The 19111-nt window shown below is 44.2% G+C and overlaps 2 protein-coding genes across 3 annotated transcripts; one reads left to right on the top strand and one right to left on the bottom strand.

Moving 5' to 3' along the window:
• The first annotated feature begins 627 nt into the window (after positions 1-627).
• LOC101167122 (atherin) lies at positions 628-12867 on the top strand. Of its 2 annotated transcripts, none has more exons than XM_011478108.3 (7): positions 628-1156; positions 6572-6920; positions 7352-7482; positions 7592-7652; positions 8636-8708; positions 9094-9208; positions 11690-12867. In XM_011478108.3, the coding sequence occupies exons 1-7, from the start codon at positions 794-796 to the stop codon at positions 11834-11836; spliced, it is 1239 nt and encodes a 412-aa protein (XP_011476410.1). In that variant the 5' UTR covers positions 628-793; the 3' UTR covers positions 11837-12867. The 2 variants fall into 2 exon arrangements, with proteins under 2 accessions (XP_011476410.1, XP_004071678.1); XM_004071630.4 differs by having other exon boundaries at positions 633-1156; positions 7349-7482.
• Positions 12864-17484, bottom strand: LOC101163495 (very-long-chain enoyl-CoA reductase). Its single transcript, XM_004071382.4, has 11 exons — positions 16843-17484; positions 16276-16327; positions 16113-16157; positions 15930-16033; positions 15008-15123; positions 14791-14896; positions 14603-14675; positions 14480-14523; positions 14332-14389; positions 14159-14247; positions 12864-13669 (listed from the first exon to the last, which is right to left on the bottom strand). The coding sequence occupies exons 1-11, from the start codon at positions 17008-17010 to the stop codon at positions 13496-13498; spliced, it is 1029 nt and encodes a 342-aa protein (XP_004071430.1). The 5' UTR covers positions 17011-17484; the 3' UTR covers positions 12864-13495.
• Positions 17485-19111: the final 1627 nt, after the last annotated feature.

Raw genomic sequence — 19111 nt, 5'->3', positions numbered from 1 at the left:
TAACAAAATTTTAAAGTTTTGAGCCAGATGCCAGCTTGGATTCGGAAAATGAAGACGAACATGGATCTATTTGTCTGCAAGTGGATGCATCAGAATGGAGCAGAGCAGGGAGCTTGTGACGTTCCTTTGCATCTTCTATGTCACACCTACAAGCTTTTTGCAGCAGCATTTTTGTGTCTGCCCCAGATTCACAACGATATGAATAGAAACACTCAAAAATGCAATTCAAAGGTTCATTTTCTTTATAACTTTCTTCCATAGTGAGAAAATGCCACGTGAACATGTTAAAAACACAAAAAACACAATTTTCATATGGCCGAAACAATGATTAAAAATGAACATAATGTGGCCTATTATTCAGTTTTGTCTTAAATCTGATGATGTTAGAATATTTTTTTCCCCATTTAGTGTGCTTTATTACATGGTTAAATGAGTTACTAAATTGTTCATTTAATAACTGAATAAAAAGCTAAATAAAATGGCTAAATATTAACACCTCTTATTTATTTTATATATTTTTTCTCCGTTTATGGCGCACATGGAACCGAGTGGCGCTTTCGTTCCAGTCCAGGACTGCAAATTCCACCTTAACAAATCTCCCGCGAACGAAACTTTTCGCAGAAACCCCGTCGGTCCACCTTAAGCGCACACGCAAACGCAGGAGGCGTACAGCGAGGTTTCCGCTTCTCTGGAGCTCGGACCGCGGCTCGCGAAAGCCTCCGTGTGTAACGTTCAAGCCTGACGCACCGAAGCACGAGAACGAGGCGAGCAGCGAACGCAGGAGGGGGAAAAAATGTCGGAACCCAAGTACCGCGAGTGGATTCTGGACACTATCGACTCGCTGCGGTCTCGAAAAGCCCGGCCGGACTTGGAAAGGATTTGCCGAATGGTCCGGAGGCGACACGGGTCTGAGCCTGACCGAACCTGTGCAGAACTAGAAAAACTAATTCAGGAACAAACCGTGCTGAAAGTTAACTACAAAGGCTCTATTTCCTATCGAAACGCCGCCAAGGTCCAGCGGAGGAGCAGAAAAAAGGACGATGCTTCGTTAACAACGGCTGCGAGGAGGAGCGCGGTGGAAGAAGCCAGTCATTCGGACTTGAGCAACGGGGACAGCGCTTTCGGTGCTGTGGACCAGGACGACGAGGATTTGGAGGTGTGTGGAGATTTCTGCGCGGGGGTCACGTTTGACGTGCTTTCGTGTTATTGTCATGTCACAGCGCAGCACATTCACAGGTGCAGGAAAACGTGCGCATTTGGCAAAAAAGAAAGAAAGAAAGAAAGAAAAAAAGGCGAGAGAAGGTGAAATGTTTTCATCTTGTTTGGACTCGGGGAGTGGTGAGGCGAGTGATTTGCAAGTGCACCCAAAACTGCCGCAGACGGGGAGCGGCGGTTGGACCTCGCTCGAGCGCTGCCGACGAGAAGAAAGGAAGGTGCGCGTGCGGTACAACTGTGCCTCATTTCACTCGTTTGTCGCAAAGCACGGGACAAAAACATTTCCAGCACTAAAGAGGCAAAGTTGCTTTGTTCTGCCCGGCCGCAACAAGCACAGTATCCATATTAGCGGCAGAAAGCGCTTTTCAATCCCCAAACTCGGCGTTTAGCAAAGCGGAGACGAAAAGAGTTAGCCCGGAAGTGGAGCGAATCTTCTTTCTCTTTCGGCTTTTCCCATCAGGGGTCGCCACAGCGAATCATCCTTTTCCACCTCACTCTATCATGAACATCTTCTACCCTAACGTTAGCCAACTTCATGTCCTCTGTTAAGACATCCATATATCTCCTCTTTGGCCGTCCTCTTGCCCTCCGGCCAGGCAGCTCCATCTCCAACATCCTTCTACCAATATATCCACTATCCCTCCTCTGAACATGTCCAAACCATCTCAGTCTGGCTTCTCTGACTTTGTCGCTAACACAGGCAACATGAGCCGTCCCTCTGATGTACTCGTTCCTTATCCTGTCTAACCTGGTCACTCCTAAGGAGAACCTCAACATCTTCATCTCTGCTACCTCCATCTCAGCCTCTTGTCTCTGTCTCACTGCTACCGTCTCTAACCCATAGAGCAGAGCTGGTCTCACCACTGTCTTGTACACCTTTCCTTTGAGTCTTGCTGGCACTCTTCTGTCACACAACACTCCTGACACTTTCCTCCAACCGCTCCAACCTGCCTGCACTCGCCTCTTCACCTCTTTTCCACACTCCCCATCACACTGAACTGTTGACCCCAAGTACTTAAACTCCTGCACCTTCTTCACCTCAGCCCCCTGTAACCTAACGCTTCTACCTTGATCCCTCTCGTTCAGACACATGTATTCTGTCTTACTACGACTGACCTTCATACCTCTTCTTTCCAGAGCAAACCTCCACCTCTCTAGCTGTTCCTCCACCTGCTCTCTACTCTCACTGCAAATTACAATGTCATCCGCAAACATCATTGTCCAGGGAGATTCCTGTCTTACCTCGTCTGTCAGCCTGTCCATCAGCATAGCAAACAAAAAAGGACTCAAAGCTGATCCTTGGTGTAGTCCCACCTCCACCTTGAACTCCTCTGTCTGACCTACAGCACATCTCACCACCGTCATACTTCTCTCATACATGTCCTGAACTACTCTGACATACTTCTCTGCCACTCCAGACGACCTCATACAGTACCACAGCTCCTCCCTTGGCACCCTGTCATACGCCTTCTCTAAATCTACGAACACACAATGCAGCTCCTTCTGACCTTCTCTGTACTTTTCCATCAACATTCTCAAAGCAAAAATGGCATCAGTGGTGCTCTTACGGGGCATGAAACCATACTGCTGCTCACAAATCTCCACCTTCTTCCTAAGCCTGGCTTCCACTACTCTTTCCCACAGCTTCATTGTGTGGCTCATCAACTTTATTCCTCTATAGTTGCTGCAGTTCTGCATGTCACCCTTGTTTTTAAAGATCGGAACCAGAACGCTTCTCCTCCATTCCTCAGGCATCTTCTCACTCTCTAAAATCCTATTGAACAACCTCGTTAGAAATTCCACTGCTGTCTCTCCTAGGCACTTCCATACCTCCACAGGTACGTCATCAGGACCAACGGCCTTTCCGCTCTTCATCCTTTTCAGAGCCTTCCTAACCTCATCCTTTCCAATCTCTGCTACTTCCTGCTCCACAACAACCACATCTTCCTCCCTTCTTTCCCTGTCATTTTCCTCGTTCATCAGCTCCTCAAAATACTCCTTCCATCTTTTCTGTACACTCTCTTGGGTTGTTAGCACCTTTCCATCTCTGTCCTTAATCACCCTTATCTGTTGCACGTCCTTCCCATCTCTGTCTCTCTGTCTGGCTAGCCTGTACAAGTCCTTTTCTCCTTCCTTTGTGTCTAACCTGTCATATAGCTCATCGTAAGCTTTCTGTTTGGCCTTTGCCACCTCTCTCTTCACTCTACGCTGCGCTTCCTTGTACTCCTGTCTACCTTCCTCAGTCCTTTCTACATCCCACTTCCTTTTAGCCAACCTCTTCCTCTGGACGCATTCCTGTACTTCCTCATTCCACCACCAAGTCTCTTTACCGTCTTTCCTCTTTCCAGATGACACACCTAGCACCTTCCTACCTGTTTCCCTGATAATCTCTGCTGTAGTTTCCCAGTCATCTGGAAGTTCATCCTGACCACCCAGGACCTGCCTCAACTTCTGCCTAAATTCCTCACAAGTTTCTTCATTCTGTAGCTTCCACCACTTGGTCTACTTTTCTGTTTTCCCTATCTTCTTCTTCCTGACCTCCAGAGTCATCTTACACACCACCATGCGGTGCTGTCTGGCTACACTCTCTCCTACCACCACTTTGCAGTCATTAACCTCTCTCAAATGACCTCGTCTACATAGGATGTAGTCCACCTGAGTACTCCTACCTCCACTTCTGTATGTCACTCTATGTTCCTCTCTCTTCTGGAAGTAAGTGTTGACTACAGCCATTTCCATCCTCTTCGCAAAGTCCACCACCATCTGTCCCTCCAGATTCCTTTCCTTCACACCAAACCTGCCCATCACCTCCTCATCACCTCTGTTGCCCTCACCAACATGCCCATTAAAGTCTGCTCCAATAACAACTCTCTCTCCTCTGGGAAAACTCTCTATGACCTCATCCAACTCACTCCAGAATCTCTCCTTCACTTCTAACTCACAGCCAACCTGTGGCGCATACCCACTGACTACATTCACCATCACCCCTTCAATTTCTAACTTTAGGCTCATCATCCTGTCTGAGACTCTTTTCACCTCTAGAACACTGTTTACAAACTCCCCCTTCAGAATCACTCCTACCCCGTTTCTCTTCCTATCAACACCATGATAGAAAAGTTTGTATCCTCCTCCAATACTACGTGCCTTGCTGCCCTTCCACCTTGTCTCCTGCACACACAGTACATCTACCTTCCTTCTCTCCATCATGTCTGCCAGCTCTCTGCCTTTCCCTGTCATTGTGCCAACGTTAAGAGTCCCTATTCTCAAACCTATGTTCCTGCCTTTTCCCTTCTCTCTCTGGCAACGGACCCTTCTGCCTCCCCTCTTTCTTCGACCAACAGTAGTCAAATTTCCACCGACACCCTGTAGGTTAACAGCATCGGTGGCGGTCGTTGTTAACCCGGGCCTCGACCGATCCGGTATGTCTAAAGTGTTGTGGATGATTCGCATGGTTATTTTGGCAATTTTTACGCCGGATGCCCTTCCTGACGCAACCCTCTCTATTTATCCGGGCTTGGGACCGGCACAGAAGTTACTGGCTTGCAACCCCTGTGGCTAGATTCCGGAAGTGGAGCGAATGGCCTTTCAAAATAAGGGCGTCCATAATGACTTAAAATAACACCGCCTTTTATTTTGCAAAGATGTGTCTGGAAATGCCTATTTTTTATCGCAGCTGACTTATCAACGTGGGAGTGGGTGAGGGGGAAAAAGTCTCGAACACCGCGGATGTAGGAGAATGGTGGGGGGACGATGGGACATTTTGGTTTTTCGTGGTGTTATCCCTGGAAAGCGAGTTCAGCTGCACGCGCGGTGTCGCCGAGTCACGTGAACACGCACATTTTTCAGCGACGCCTGGATTTCAACGCGCTGTGTAGATGTACTTCCAAATATGCCCTTGTCTGTCCCACAAACAACTGTCAACTGTACCGCAATCGCCCTCAAAGTGCCGATAGTCCCGGTTGGTTCTGTTAGTTTGGGTCCGAACCGTCAGTCTTTGGGGCGATGGGGGATTGTCGACGCAGTGCATAAAGTCGAACCTGTGGTTCCATTGTCGGACACCCCGCCAAAGCCGGTCACGTCCAACGCGTTCAGTGGCGTTGTTGCGTTTCTGCGTCCGGCACAGCACGTCCATCTCTGTTCGATGTCTCTTAAATGTTTGCGGCAGTGACATAAAACACACGCAACGCAAGAAATACACGAAAACCGGCGGCAGGGAACTAAAGATAAAAGCGATCGCAAAACTGTTCGCTCGGCGCTAGATGGCGGATGCGCCTGTCCGATTTGGGTTAAGCTGAGATCAAATTGAATTTGTGCTCCGCAAGGCGTGTGACGCTACCGAATGAACGCACTCGGTTACTTTACACAAAGACTTTGTTTGGATAACCTTGCGGGTTTACTGGTTTTACAAATCGACGTGTCCGATGATAGTCATTTTGCGGTCCTCATGATCTGGGGGGGTCGCTTTCACTGGGAACCGCTGATCCGTTACAGAGTCAAAAGTAGACGGAGCATCGCGGCGGCCGGGCGGGTTGCCGCGTTGCGCCTCTTGTCGACTTCCCGCACGGCTTTTGTCGGCTCTGCCGCGCCGCTGCTCGGCCCAGGGAAGCGCTCTGCTAAAGCGCCACAGACACAATGGCGAGCTCTTCGCCGCGAGTCGCAACTCTATGCGCACTTTGAAGGAAATTTGAGGGAGAGAAAGAAAGCAGAAACACCTCCCGTCGGCCCCCCTCATGTGCCTTTCAGTGTCAATAAATCAACTGATCAACAAGGCCGCTGAGAACGGGCACGCTGCGAGTGGATCGGCAGATTTATCGTGAGGCAAAACATGACAAATAAAGCCATGTCGGATCAGATGGCGCTGTGTTTTGTGACCGTGTCAGAGGGAAAGTTGTGCTTTCCCCGTCAGTCAATTCCACAGAAGCGGCGCTTTTGTCGGGCGCGGGGCGGGCTTTGGTGCGCTCTTCTTGTGCTCGGCTGCTGGGTCCTGAGCACGCAGCCGCACACAAGGTAATTTTTCACCCAGGGGCGCCGTCGACTGAACCTCCGCCCATGCTGAAAGGAACCAGTGCATTCGGTGAAACTAGTTACGTTCAACCAGGCGACGTTGCGTTCGCGTGAAACTGCGCGGAGGCGCGTTTGTGGCGTCTATTCCACCAGTTTCCCCCCCTTTCTTTCTGCTGCGTAAACACGCGGAAAGGCAACAATTCACCACCGCGGCGCTCAAATTGCGACATGTGTTTTCACCATGAGGTTAATGCTGCTCACTTATGACAGCATCTTGAAGGGTTTTTCCAGTTTGGCCCCTCAACAAACAAACAAATAAACAAACAAAACGTCATGCGCTTGTGTTCGACAGGCTGACACTTCCATGGCTATGGACACAGACAGTAATCCAGATGAGGAGGGGGCTGAGGAGAGCCAGGACGGCCAAGACAAATCCTCCCCCAGCCGCACTCCTGAGGAGCCCCCCATGCACCGCGCGCCCGTCCAGGCGGCCTCTGCCCCCTGCTCCCCCTCTGGCACCCGCCCCGGCCCCGGCCCGGCATGCAGTTCGGGTCAGGACTATGCCTCTCTCCAGAAAGCTAGTCAGAAGCCCAACTCCTTGCCCCCCTCCAGCCCCAGGGCCCTCCCTCACAATGACTGGGCTTATGATCCTGCAGCGTGCCCAGTGGAGCGCCAGCACCCAGGAATGCAGAGAGACAAAGGTATTCACACTGCTAAACACAGGATTACATGCACACTGTGTATTATGGATCTCTAATATTGTTTCATGAGCAAGTCTATACTTAGCTTTGCAGTGACTATGAGGAAGCATGGGGCTTTCAACCAACTACATGATTAATAGCTGGTTTTGACTTGACAGTGGAAGTGGAGTTAATGTATCCTAGATACAGAGCTGCAGGAGAAAATGATGCATTTACCAAACCTGTCCATGTTAGCAATGCTCTTGGTAATTGCTTCCTTTAAACTAGTTATATTGGTTTAATGAACAGCTCGCTTGTAGGAGCATCATTTTCATATTATTATACTAATGTTGTCCATGTAGAACCATAATTGGGCAGGACTGTAGAGCGAGCAGCCAGTAAGGATGATAATGTGTCATTTGCTGGTAAATGTTTGACTCTATTTGCAGCAGAAATAAAGCCAACCGTCCACACCGTAACTACCATCCCCTGTGATTTAAACAACGCAAAGAAAATCGACGGAGAGAAGTTAGACGGCAGCCTGTCGTCCGACCAGCTGGTACCAGACTCTGCAGCAAGACCGGTAACCGTCCTGCAAATCCCTTTTTGTACCTGCAGTTCCTTTGTTCTCTTCCTTCTGTAATGCATTCCCATGTTTGATTTGTTTCATTCTTCTTTTTTGCGGCCGGTAGGATGAGATTAGAACTGTCTCCGATGGAAGATCGCAAACAATATCTCCACCATCAGAGAACTGTAAGTATGTCTGAAGATTCATCCAGATCCCCATTGCAGGATCCTGTTCATTTAAAGGGTTGATCTAGAATTTGCTGCTAATTGGAGAAGCTTCTACATGGGTTAGCAGTGAAACATCTTTAAGACCCATTATGTCCAAGAAATCAACACAGGTTTTTAGATTTTGGCCCAAAACAACATAATCTTATTTAAAAAAACAACTAGTAATACTTTTACAATAGACCTAAAGATGATGGGAGTGGGACTTTAAAGTGGTTCCACTCTTTAATACTATCCTGTTTTTTACTTTACAAACTGGAGGCCCCCTCCCAAAACGGTTTAAAGCCTTTATTACTTTACTACTTTTGTAGTACTACTACTGCAGTTCAAAACTTACAACGTACAAACGATAAGCAACAATTATGGACACTAGGGCTGGATAAAAAAAAAATCAATTAATCAATTTAGATTGATCACTACTTAAAAGATTCATGGAATTATTTTCTTTTAAAATAATTCACTTTATATTTCAGGGAAAACCAATTTTCTGTTCATTTTTTGTCCTATAATTCTTTTTGTCAGTTTAAAACACTAGTTATGTGACAACTTGTCACCTTCATGAGGCAAAATACAATTTTTGATGGAAATTTAAAAAAATAGATATTTGACTGAATTGAGTCAAACTATAAATAATTTCAGGAACTTTAGTATCTTTATGGAATTGATTCAGGATTTGACAGTGCTGCTTTGCTCTAGCAGGAGTGGTCATTTAACAAATAAGCTACCTTTTTGAATAAAACTCTGAAACATCTGCCTCCTTAATACAGAAAACCACAAAAAAACATGATATTTTACATTTAAATACAACTCATCTATTCATCTTTTGAAGAAAACTCATTTTAGAATCTAGATAACATTTCAATCCTGAGAATCTGTCACATTAATAAGAAACAGAACGACCAGAACATCTTTTTTGGACTCAACCATCTTTGTTTCCCCCAAAGGCACATTTAAGAAGATAGACATATCCCTCAAACCAGCTGAAGAGGCTCTTCTAAACGGTACAGGCGAGGAAATGTAAGTATCCTGGAACAAACCTCCAGCTCCACATGTATTTTAGTCTGTCTCCAGTCTTCTGCAAACACCTGTTAGCTTTATTTTCAGAAAATGCTGCTGTAGTTTGTTTTGAATTAACTGCGTTACTTGATGAGAAAACTGTGAACTGTAATAATTGACGAAAGCTGGATTTTGAAACACAATTAAGTCCCAGCCAGCTTGTCCGTTCGGCTCTGAACGTGTTTGGCCACGCCTCTGTGCTTTGGCAGATGGTTTTCATCTTTGTTCATGAGACAATCACACAGGGCACGAGAGGACTAGGAAATACCACTCCGTGGCACATTTACCTCAGACGTCGAGCTGAGATTGCTGCTTCTGATCCCTGTTTTATTTGATCTTCCTCCAGCTCATTGAAAAAGGAGAAGATGAGCCAGAACTTGTTGCAGTGGACTGTGGCAGATGTGGCCAGTTACTTCTCGGCCGCAGGATTTCCAGAGCAGGCTGTGGCCTTTCGAACGCAGGTAAACACCTCCGCAAGGCTGTGAGACAAGACCTCCACAGATAATGCCTCACTAAGGGTTTTTTTAGCCAGTTTAAAGTTCTAGATGAAAGAAAATACACTTATTTATAAGATTTCACATAAAAAAACAAAAAACTTTAAATTCTTATCACATCGTAAAGTCTTGTCAGAAAATAATTTCAAAACAATTTCATAATTTTCACAGAAAAGAGCTGCTAGTCCAGTATAATCCTGTATTATGTATTTGTTTTTTCACCTCAGTAAAAGCAGATGTTTTAGCCGTTTAAAGCTCCAAGGCACTGAAGTGTGTGTTAACACAAAGTCAGCGAGAAGAGGCATCATCTGCCATCCGAAAAGAGGCAATAACGGTTGCTCATTGATTAGCCAAGAGTTTAAATGCCATTTAGAAACAATTTGAAGTCCATCAGTCTACACTGATGGCTGCCAAATTTCCCAGCAGCACAGGTCAGGCTAAAACTTGGATTATTTCCCTTTCAAGTTTAACAAAGAATAATTACACAAAGACTGGAAAAATGTTTTCGCTTTTATGGAAGGTTTTAGAAATGAAACACACTGAAGACATCTCTGGGACTCGTTTAACAGAGAAAGAGGAGATGTTTCACCTTAATGCAGAAAACAAACGCCTAATCAAAAATATCATATCAACTGTTAAGCCATGAAGCTGTGATGAACTGACACACAGTGGGAAAAATATGTAATTTGTCAGTCACTGATTCTGCAAGTTGTCCCACTTAAAAAGACGGGAGAGGTCTGTAATGTTGATCATAGATACATTTCAACTCTGAGAGACGGGGCCTCCAAATTCTCGAGAATGTGGGATGCTCGGTGGTGGAGTGGTTAGCGCTCTGGGCTCACAGGGAGAAGGCCCTCGACCGCATCCCAGCTGGGACCTTTCTAGCTGGAGTTAGCATGTTCTCCTCGTACATGTGTGGGTTATGTCCAGGCACTCCGGCTTCCTCCCACAGTCCAAAAACATGCTTCATTGGTTAACTGGTGACTTTAAATTGCTCCCAGGTGAGTGTGTGGCCCTGCCACAGACTGGCCACCTGTTCAGGGTGTACCCCGCCTTTACTCAACTGTGGCTGGATCTGCACCAGCAGCCCGGTGGCCCCAAAAGGATTCAACTGAAGATGAATACATGGATGGATGGAGACAGAATGTAAAATAGAATCACAATGTATAATTATTACTGATATATGGTATATGGTTCACGAAAAAAAAAAACATCCTATCTCCTCAATATTTTGTTATGTAATCCTGGTTGACAATGACAGGTCATTGCAGTCAACTGGACTTGGTTTATCATCTGTTTGAAAATATCTTCTCCAAGAGACTTTCTCAATTTTGACTCTCCTGCAGGTTTTCAGCACGTTTGCCTTGTAGCTGCTATTTTCTGGTCCATTCTTTCATGTAGATCTTCTCGAGAGCTGCCATATTTTGAGGTTGTTGTTTGAAAACATACATTTTCAAGTCTGGACACTGGTTAGGCAACTCCAGAACCCAAGGTTCTAATTACTTGTTCTCTGCACCATTATATATGTAACTTTTTTAAATCATACAAGGGGATTCTTTTTTAATATTCTATCTCTTTTAGTTGAAGTGTTTCTATGATGAACCTTACAGACCTCTCCTCCGTTTAAAAGGGGAAAGCTTGGAGATTCTTTGACTGTCAAATCGTTTTTTACCCCACAGGTTGTGGTAAATGGACATGTTGTATTCACATAGTTGACCATGAAGACCTCTGCAGGCCAAAGTGTTTAAGCATCAAATGGGAGATTATCTGTTTAAAAACAGCTTTTTTAGAGTGAATCGTGCAAGTCACTGATCCCAAACACATCCACAGCATAAGCTTAAAAACAGACTCCAATGAAAATTGTGTTTTTGGTGTTATTAACGTGTTTATGTGGCATTTTTCTGGTCATGGAGGACATTTTAAAAAAAAGTTTAAAATACCACTTCTGAGTTTTTCCTTTTTCAAATCGTGAATCAGATGAATAAATGCAGTTTGAAAAAGATCATATTTGTTACATAGAAAATACTGGCGAGGCCACAAGCTCCCTGCCCTTCTTTTTATTCTGATACATCCATCTTTGTTTTCCTTGTCTGACCTGACATCTGGCTTAAGACTGTACATCTGGATAACTCCAGTATTGTTCGCCATTTTTGTTGCACTGCTAGTGTTGTTTTGGGGGTGTGAGAGGCTGTAAGCTAGCTGAAGAGAGTGTAAACAAAGAGCTCTCATTATCGGGGGGGGGGGGGGGGGGGGGGTGTCGGTCTACACCAGTGGTCCTGCCCACAACTCGGAGGCAAACTTCTGTTGAACTCCTGCCGCCCCGCAGAAACTATGTCCCTGAAAACAACACAGTTTTTTTTTCCTATTTAAAAGACCACTGGGAAAATGGTTCTAATGATGATTGGAGTAAAGTTACTTTACTTAAAGTACCCTTTGTCTCCTTAACAGGAAATCGATGGGAAGTCCCTCCTCCTAATGCAGCGCAGTGACGTGCTGACCGGCTTGTCCATCCGACTCGGCCCCGCCCTCAAAATCTATGAGCGGCATGTGAAGGTGTTGCAGAGGACCCACTTTCTGGAATGTGAGAACATCTAGAGATGATTGGTGGCGGCAGACAGTGCTGCGCTGACTCAAACTCTGATGCAGTCCCTTTTCCTGTCGGGATTCCACCACCCACATGCATTCATGTGTTGGAGCGGGTGTGGAGGGAGGGGGTGGGTGGGCAGGCTGCGGTGGAATTCACCTTCACTGTGAGAATGACCAGAAACTATAAGACAGTCATCCTACCTCTCATTGTGGTCTTTGCTTTTTCAAATGGTTGTTACGTTGACTTTTGTTCGCTGGAGAAGAAGCTGCTGCAGGTGAAGCATGGCGCAGCAGTGGCTTTCCTGCAATATCTAAACCATCCAATGCACCTAATGAAGCGATGAGCTGCAGGGCTGAGTTGTCTCGCATTGGGATGTTCTCCATGTGTTCACTTTCTAAAACTTTAAGTCATGCAAAAATGCAAAGCACATCAGTTGTGTGTTTAGCTTTTTTCTTTTTTTTTTTAGAAGTGGATTCAAATGTTTCCAAACTAAGTTAGGCTGTAAATGTGTAAAGAGTTTGATTCCTCACCTGTCATTCCTTCAGTAGCTGCTGCTGTGGATGCAGTCTTTGGTGGATAAAACCCGGATGAAACACCAAGACTTCACACACACACACACACACACACGCACCCCCGATGCTGTCTTAAGTCAAAGATTGTGGTCCAACATCATCACATTTTGGGAAATGATTCCAGAAACTTGTGACCTGAAAATATGCAGCTTGGTAAAATATGCTTTTATACACGAGCAAATTAACTTACGAAAAACCCCTTATTGTCCAAACTAAGTGTACCCTTGTAAATTCTGTATAGCTGCTCAGCATCCGTTAATGAAGCAGACACATCTATGAATTCAATATTGTATCTTTACCTCTGTTTACAACTGTCTGGTCTCACTTTGAGTTTTGATCCAAGCCATCCACTTGAATTGTAACATTCCACATTGTGTTGTCTTCATCTTCAGTGTATTTCCTGACCTTTTTATCTGTAGTTCAGAGACTTCTTCCAGATCTGCAAATAAAACTTGCGTCTCTGTTTACTTGTTTTATCATTTATTGATCCTGAATTATCTGTAAACCAACAACATTTGTATACAGCTCCAGTTTTATCTGATGGTAAAACCTCACATCTGATTAGACTGTTGCTTTTACACCCAATGTTTTCCTCGCAGAAGGATTTTCAATTACCGCCACATTTTTCTGGCTTAATCCACAGGTTTAATCAGCACTGCTCTCTGTGTGAAACCTACATTCACAAAACAACATTTTCACAGTTATAAGGTCACCTGGGGATCCTATTGCATGAAATGTGCGACCTGGAGCATCGTCTGCTCCTGGCCAGGAACCAGTTTGGCTCTGCAGACTCCTGCTGGTAATCTCAGTGACTGCCAAAGCTATGAAAATGATCAAACAAGAAGCTCTGCTCTGAACATCTGACAATTCAAGAAAGAAAGTAGCAAAATATAAACTCCGTATTTCACATTCATATTTTTTTGTCTAGACTGCGTTCAGCAATAAAGTAAGACTTTGTTTATTTCACCGCCCTCGTTTGACAGTCCTACAGTCATTCCAATACTCAGAAATCATTTCCGCAGGGGATAGAGAAGCCCCTTATCAACCTCAGTAAGTGCTGGGTTCCAGGGTGTGGGATTGCTCCACCCCCCCTCCCTATACGATGAAGGGCAGTATGGAGGAGCGGAGTGTGGGATAATCTCTGAACTCCTTCAAGTAGCTGCGGTGCTTCCCTTTAGCCCACACAGTCATTTGGATGAAGGCCACGAGGGTGAAAAGAGCCACAGGCACACACTGGGTCATCACTGTGAAGCCAATCCAGGAGCCTAGCTGTGAGCAAAAGGTTTAACACACAGACACACACACGCGTTATAGGACATTACCTGCTTTTGGCCAGTAGGTGGCAGCAAAAGTAAAGGTTTTGCATGAGAAATGCACTCCAATGTCAGTGACCCTTGTCCTGTGCACAGAATTATACCCCCCTGACATGAAAATAAATAAAAAAGAAAATGTCCAGTTACAATTCTTTTAAATCCACCAAAAGTCCCAGCCCTTCACATTTGGTTTCAATGAAAAGCTCAAAATGTCCTTTGTAAATACCAAAATTAGATATTTCAGGAGGTTGCAGGTTTGTGAGATATTTAGGTTTAGAATGTCCTCTACAGAGGACACATTTGCATTGCTGGTAGTCAGGAAGGTACAGTTGGTTTCAGCAAATAAACACACTGTATAGTAAATTACGTACAAACAACAAATGATTTCTTACTTTAATAAAAAAGGTCAAATTAAACGATAAAAACCTTAAAATGAGCTACTTACTTCATATGTGTAATTGGGACATGAAACCAGCCAAAAAATCCAGGTGAAGGGATTTCTTGTTGGATAAGGAATCTTTTTGACCTTTGAACCTAAAAAAAACAACAAAACCTTAGATTAAGCAAAGCTTTATTTTCTTAAATTAAATGACAAGAATTAGTCCACAAAAGACATACCTGGTTGTTTCAGGTTACGCAGCACAACATGGATAGAAAAATTCCCCACTTGACAAAACTGCAGGAATAAAAGTGTCCAAAAATGAACCATCCCCACTCCAGCAAGGTGTTGGTTTTATATCAGAAATTGTGATCTTACTGAACTTACCAAGAAAATGTAAAGACCTGCGTTCACCTGCTGCTGTCCGTATACTGTTGTCGTAAAGGAAAGACTTAAGATATCAACTTCCAGTGATGAGCTAAAGCGAGTACAGTGGGGGTCAGCACTTACAGGGAGTGGTGTAAAGCGGATGGTTGATGTAATACGCCATCCAAGCTGCAGAGCACCAGTAATAGCCGCAGTTCTGGAACAGAAAGTGGGACCATAATAAGTCAAAGTGCCTGGATGAGGCCCTGTGGAGATGTGGCTCAGCTTTAAGAGGTTGGAAGCCAAATCAGTTCAAAACTGCAAATGTGGACCTTAAAAATGTTTCTGAGGGGCATGGTCCCGTGGGATATACGGTGGACAAACAGAGTTTCCAGAATCCTTTTGATGTAGTGGAAGGAGTGACACATGCAGGCCAAGCTGCAGAGGAAGAAACAATAACCAGAATGATAAGGTGTAATATACATCTCTCTGATATAGTCAGCTGAGCATTTGCATGTTTGCAGATCCAAGAAATCAAACCACACTCACTGCACCACCCAGTGCTTGCTGCTGGTGAAGTCGTATTTTGGAGAGTATATGAAGGGAAGGCGGAAGTAAAACATTAAGTAGAGGACTAGTGGACCAACACTTTCGGCGAGGAAAACCTGAAGAAAAACACAAAAAACAGTCCTTTCTTTTTTCATAAAGCGAAACTATCAGACTCATTTTGTGTCAAAAGGTTGTTTTTTTTTTTTTATCAAACAACAGAACATGAAGATGACACTGGTAACTGACACCAGTGGCTCCTCTAGCAGCTCATTTTACCAATCCTGGTCAGCCCCTGTGCCACTGTGGCATTCAAAGTGACAGTAATACTGTTCAACACCAGCCAGCTTGTAAGACCTTTTTACAAATGATAGGATCCAAAGAAGCAGCTCAGCTGGTGGTGACACAGATTCCTGAATCAGCAGTTCACCGCCTCATGCGTCTCCACCCACACCAGTATTGCCCCGAATCCCCGGGAGAGTGCTGGGGCTTGTATTGGGGTTAGAAACGACAGGGAATGAAGAGATCAAGTATGTAAGGGTGAATAAAGACGCACAAGTGAGAGGTCAGAGGGATAAACACCTGTGGGGGAAATGGGGCCATGAGATTATATGTCCCGGCCCAGAGGACAGGCGGTAGAGGAGGAGCGGAAAAGTGAACCACTGCGAGTCACTCCTGTGTCACTGCAGGCAGATATTTATATGCAAGAGTTGTTGAGTGTTTATATTTAAAGCACAGAAATGTCAGAGATGCTGGCGATGTGCAAAAAATTAAGTGCAATTGATGAAAAACATGCAAAGTGTGCAAAAAGCAGACCGTTGAGAGGCAATAAAGTTAGGACAATTGAAAGAGCAAAGAGTAATGGAATCATTTCTGACTTCACATTCGGTGCCACCGTGTGTAAACACAGCGTGGGCTGGCTCACCGTTCCCCATGTGAGCTGGGGTCCGAGGTCACTGAAATAAAAGCTGGCAGTGGTTCCCACAGGAAGTGTTTGGAGGACTTCCTCATCCCTGAGACTCTTGGTCTCTGAGGAACAACACAGCATGGCGTTACAACACCAGCATCACATTGAGATTTGCAAATGAGAAGAATCATGCAAACATACTTGGATCCAAACGTAGAGACTGCCTGGCGGGATACCACTTTGGATCTGTCAATGAAACATCCAGGAGTCTCACTTTTGACTAAATTTACTTAGACATTTACTTAGAATTTTTCAAAATAAAACAGTATTGTTCAGTTGTAGACTAAACAGATGATAAACTCACATGATTTGTGAAACAAAGCTTTAATATCCAACACAGTTGCAGTTGGCTCCACCTATAATCAAATTGCAAAGAGCAAATGCAATCAAGAAAAGCTGATTCTGTGAATTAGCAGGAAGTATCACCTCTGACACTCTTGTCTTGGATTATGGAGGTCTTGCAATTGACCACATTTCCAGTTGTAACCTGAGCCTGAATGTTTGGAGCACAACACTGAACATTTTATGAGCTGCTAATCAAGCCTGCTTGTCTCTGTGATGGCTGCAGGTGGCATCAGCATGTGGCTTTTGCTGCATCAGAAAATTCCAGTCAGATCAGAAGATAATTCTCACCTCCCAACTTCAAACCTAACCGAACAGTTGTAGAACTGATAATGGCTGCACTTAGACAGGGAACCTCTAAAGTCTTACATGCAATGCGTGGTTTATAGTTGAGGTGGAGCTAAAATAAAGTTGTTCTCTACCTCGATATAAATACTGTAAACCTAAATAAAGAGTGATTAGGATATTAGTCTCCTAAAACATTAAATACCAGCGTTATTCCAACTTTCTCTTTTACTCTGACACCCACCTTGTCCAGCAGCAGCAGTTTCTCTTTAGTCTTCAGGTCCAAAATTTCCACCTCGAAATAAACAATCCTCTTAGCCTTTTTGGGCTGTTTTGCTTTTGGCTTTGGTGTAGGCTTCTTCTCGGCATCGGCTACATTTGCATTCTTTGCCTCTAAGGCCAGTATATCCATGATACAGCTTGATCCCAAACCTCAGCAGACCTGGCGAAACAGTCTTTGATAGTGCAGCTCGGCTGCTTGCCTTTGGCTGGTATGTGCAGTAGCTCCCTGTTCTCTCTCAGTCCAGCTCGGATGTCATGTGCTGTGTCTTTAGGCCCCCCTTGATATCGCTCCGACTGAATAAGAAATGGGATCGCCTTCTTTCCCAGACAGAAGAAAAACTCATAAGATTGCAGAGGTGAAGAAAAAGGAAAGAGGAGAGTCAAAGGAGAGCCGGTCTGAGTTCATGAAGCGGAGTGAGAACCAGCTCCTCGCCTGACAAACACCCTCTAGGAGGTCCACAATCCCCCCACCCATGCAACAAAACGCACTGAAGACGAAACTGGAGAGCTCCAAGACATAATCCATAGTGCACCATTTGCAAGGCTAAATTTAAATCGCCTGATTTGCTCGGCTCTGGCTTGGTAACCTTGAGAAGACGAATGCAACTCTAACCACCAACAAATGCCCAAACACTCTTTATTAGATTTAACAAACATAAATCCTGCCTACTTAGTGTCCATTTGGAGGCATTCATAGCTACACTCCAACTCCTCCCCCAGACCTTGTGGTCAAGCTGGTGTTCTTCTCTCAATCGGAGTTGAAGATAAAAAAAACTGCTGGGTCTGCTTTATTCAGAGTTATTTGTGATTTGGACATTTTAAATTACTATAAGGTAGAAAGTTTGTGGCAGAAGGAGCTAGAGGCTAAATCTGACTGGGAGAAGATCAGAGATACCTGTCATCGCACTGGGTCATCGTGCAGAACCAACTGTATATCTATATCCTGGGATCTATTTATAACAAGGAGTACAAGCAGGCTGTAAAACAAACAAGTTAAATTTGACCTTTTGTTTTTTTTTTTTAGGTAAAATTAAATCCAAATCGTTCTCCATGCTTCTACTGAATGATTTAACTTCATTTTTATTTCCTGAAGCTTTATCGTCACATTAAATAATTTAAATGTATTACTATATAATAAATATATAATAAAACATCAAAAAATACATAGAAAATAACCTGTACTTTAAATACCATAATAATGTCTATATAACCCCTTTTATAATCTTCACCACATCATAGCAGCAGATTATTGCTTCGCTGAGAATAATTTAAAATAATTTTAGAAAGAAGATTAAAAAAAAAGGAAATATAAAATACACAACAAAAATGAAGTTTTATTCAGGTAAACAGTGGGACAAAAAGGTATTTAGTCAGCCACTAATTGTGTAAGTTTTCCCACCCAAAAAGATGATAAATGCCTTTAATTTTCATCATAGATGTGAGAGAGAATGAGAGACAAAGTGCGAAAAAAATACAGAAAATCACATTGTCTGATTTTTTAAGAATTTATTTGCAAGTCATAGTGGAAAATAAGTATTTGGTCACCAACAAACAAGCAAGATTTCTGGCTTTCACAGACCTGTACACTCGTTACCTGTATTAATGGCACCTGTTTGAACTAGTTATCTATATAATCGACACCTGTCCACAACCTAACCTCAAACAGTCACACTCCAAACTCCACAATGGCCAAGACCAAAGAGCTGTCTAAGGACACCAGAAACCAAATTGTTGACCTGCACCAGGCTAAGAAGACTGAGTCTGCAATACGTAAGCAGCTTGGTGTGAAGAAATCAACTGTGGGAGCAATTAAATGGAAGACATACAAGACCACTGATGATCTCCCTCCATCTGGGGCTCCCCGCAAGATCTCACCCAATTGGGTCAAAATGATCACAAGAGCCAGGACCAAAGTAACAAAGGCTACCATCAGTAACACACTACACTGCCAGGGACTCAAATCGTGCAGTACCAAACGAGTCCCCCTTGCTAAAGCCAGTACATGTGCAGGCCCGTCTAAAGTTTGCTAGAGAGCATTTGGATGATCCAGAAAAGAATTGGGAGAATGTCCTATGGTCAGATGAAACCAAAACAGAACTTTTTGGTAAGAACTCTACTTGTCGTGTTTGGAGGAGAAAGAATGCTGGGTTGCATCCGACAACGATCCCAAACACACTGCTCATGTAAAATAGGAGAGGCTTCCTAAGAAGCATTTCAAGGTCCTGGAATGG

Source organism: Oryzias latipes, chromosome 8 (assembly GCF_002234675.1).
Source record: "Oryzias latipes chromosome 8, ASM223467v1".
NCBI classification, from domain to species: domain Eukaryota; kingdom Metazoa; phylum Chordata; class Actinopteri; order Beloniformes; family Adrianichthyidae; genus Oryzias; species Oryzias latipes.
The sequence above is the reverse complement of the archived record's forward strand: the minus strand, read 5'-3'. Positions and strand labels throughout refer to the sequence as shown.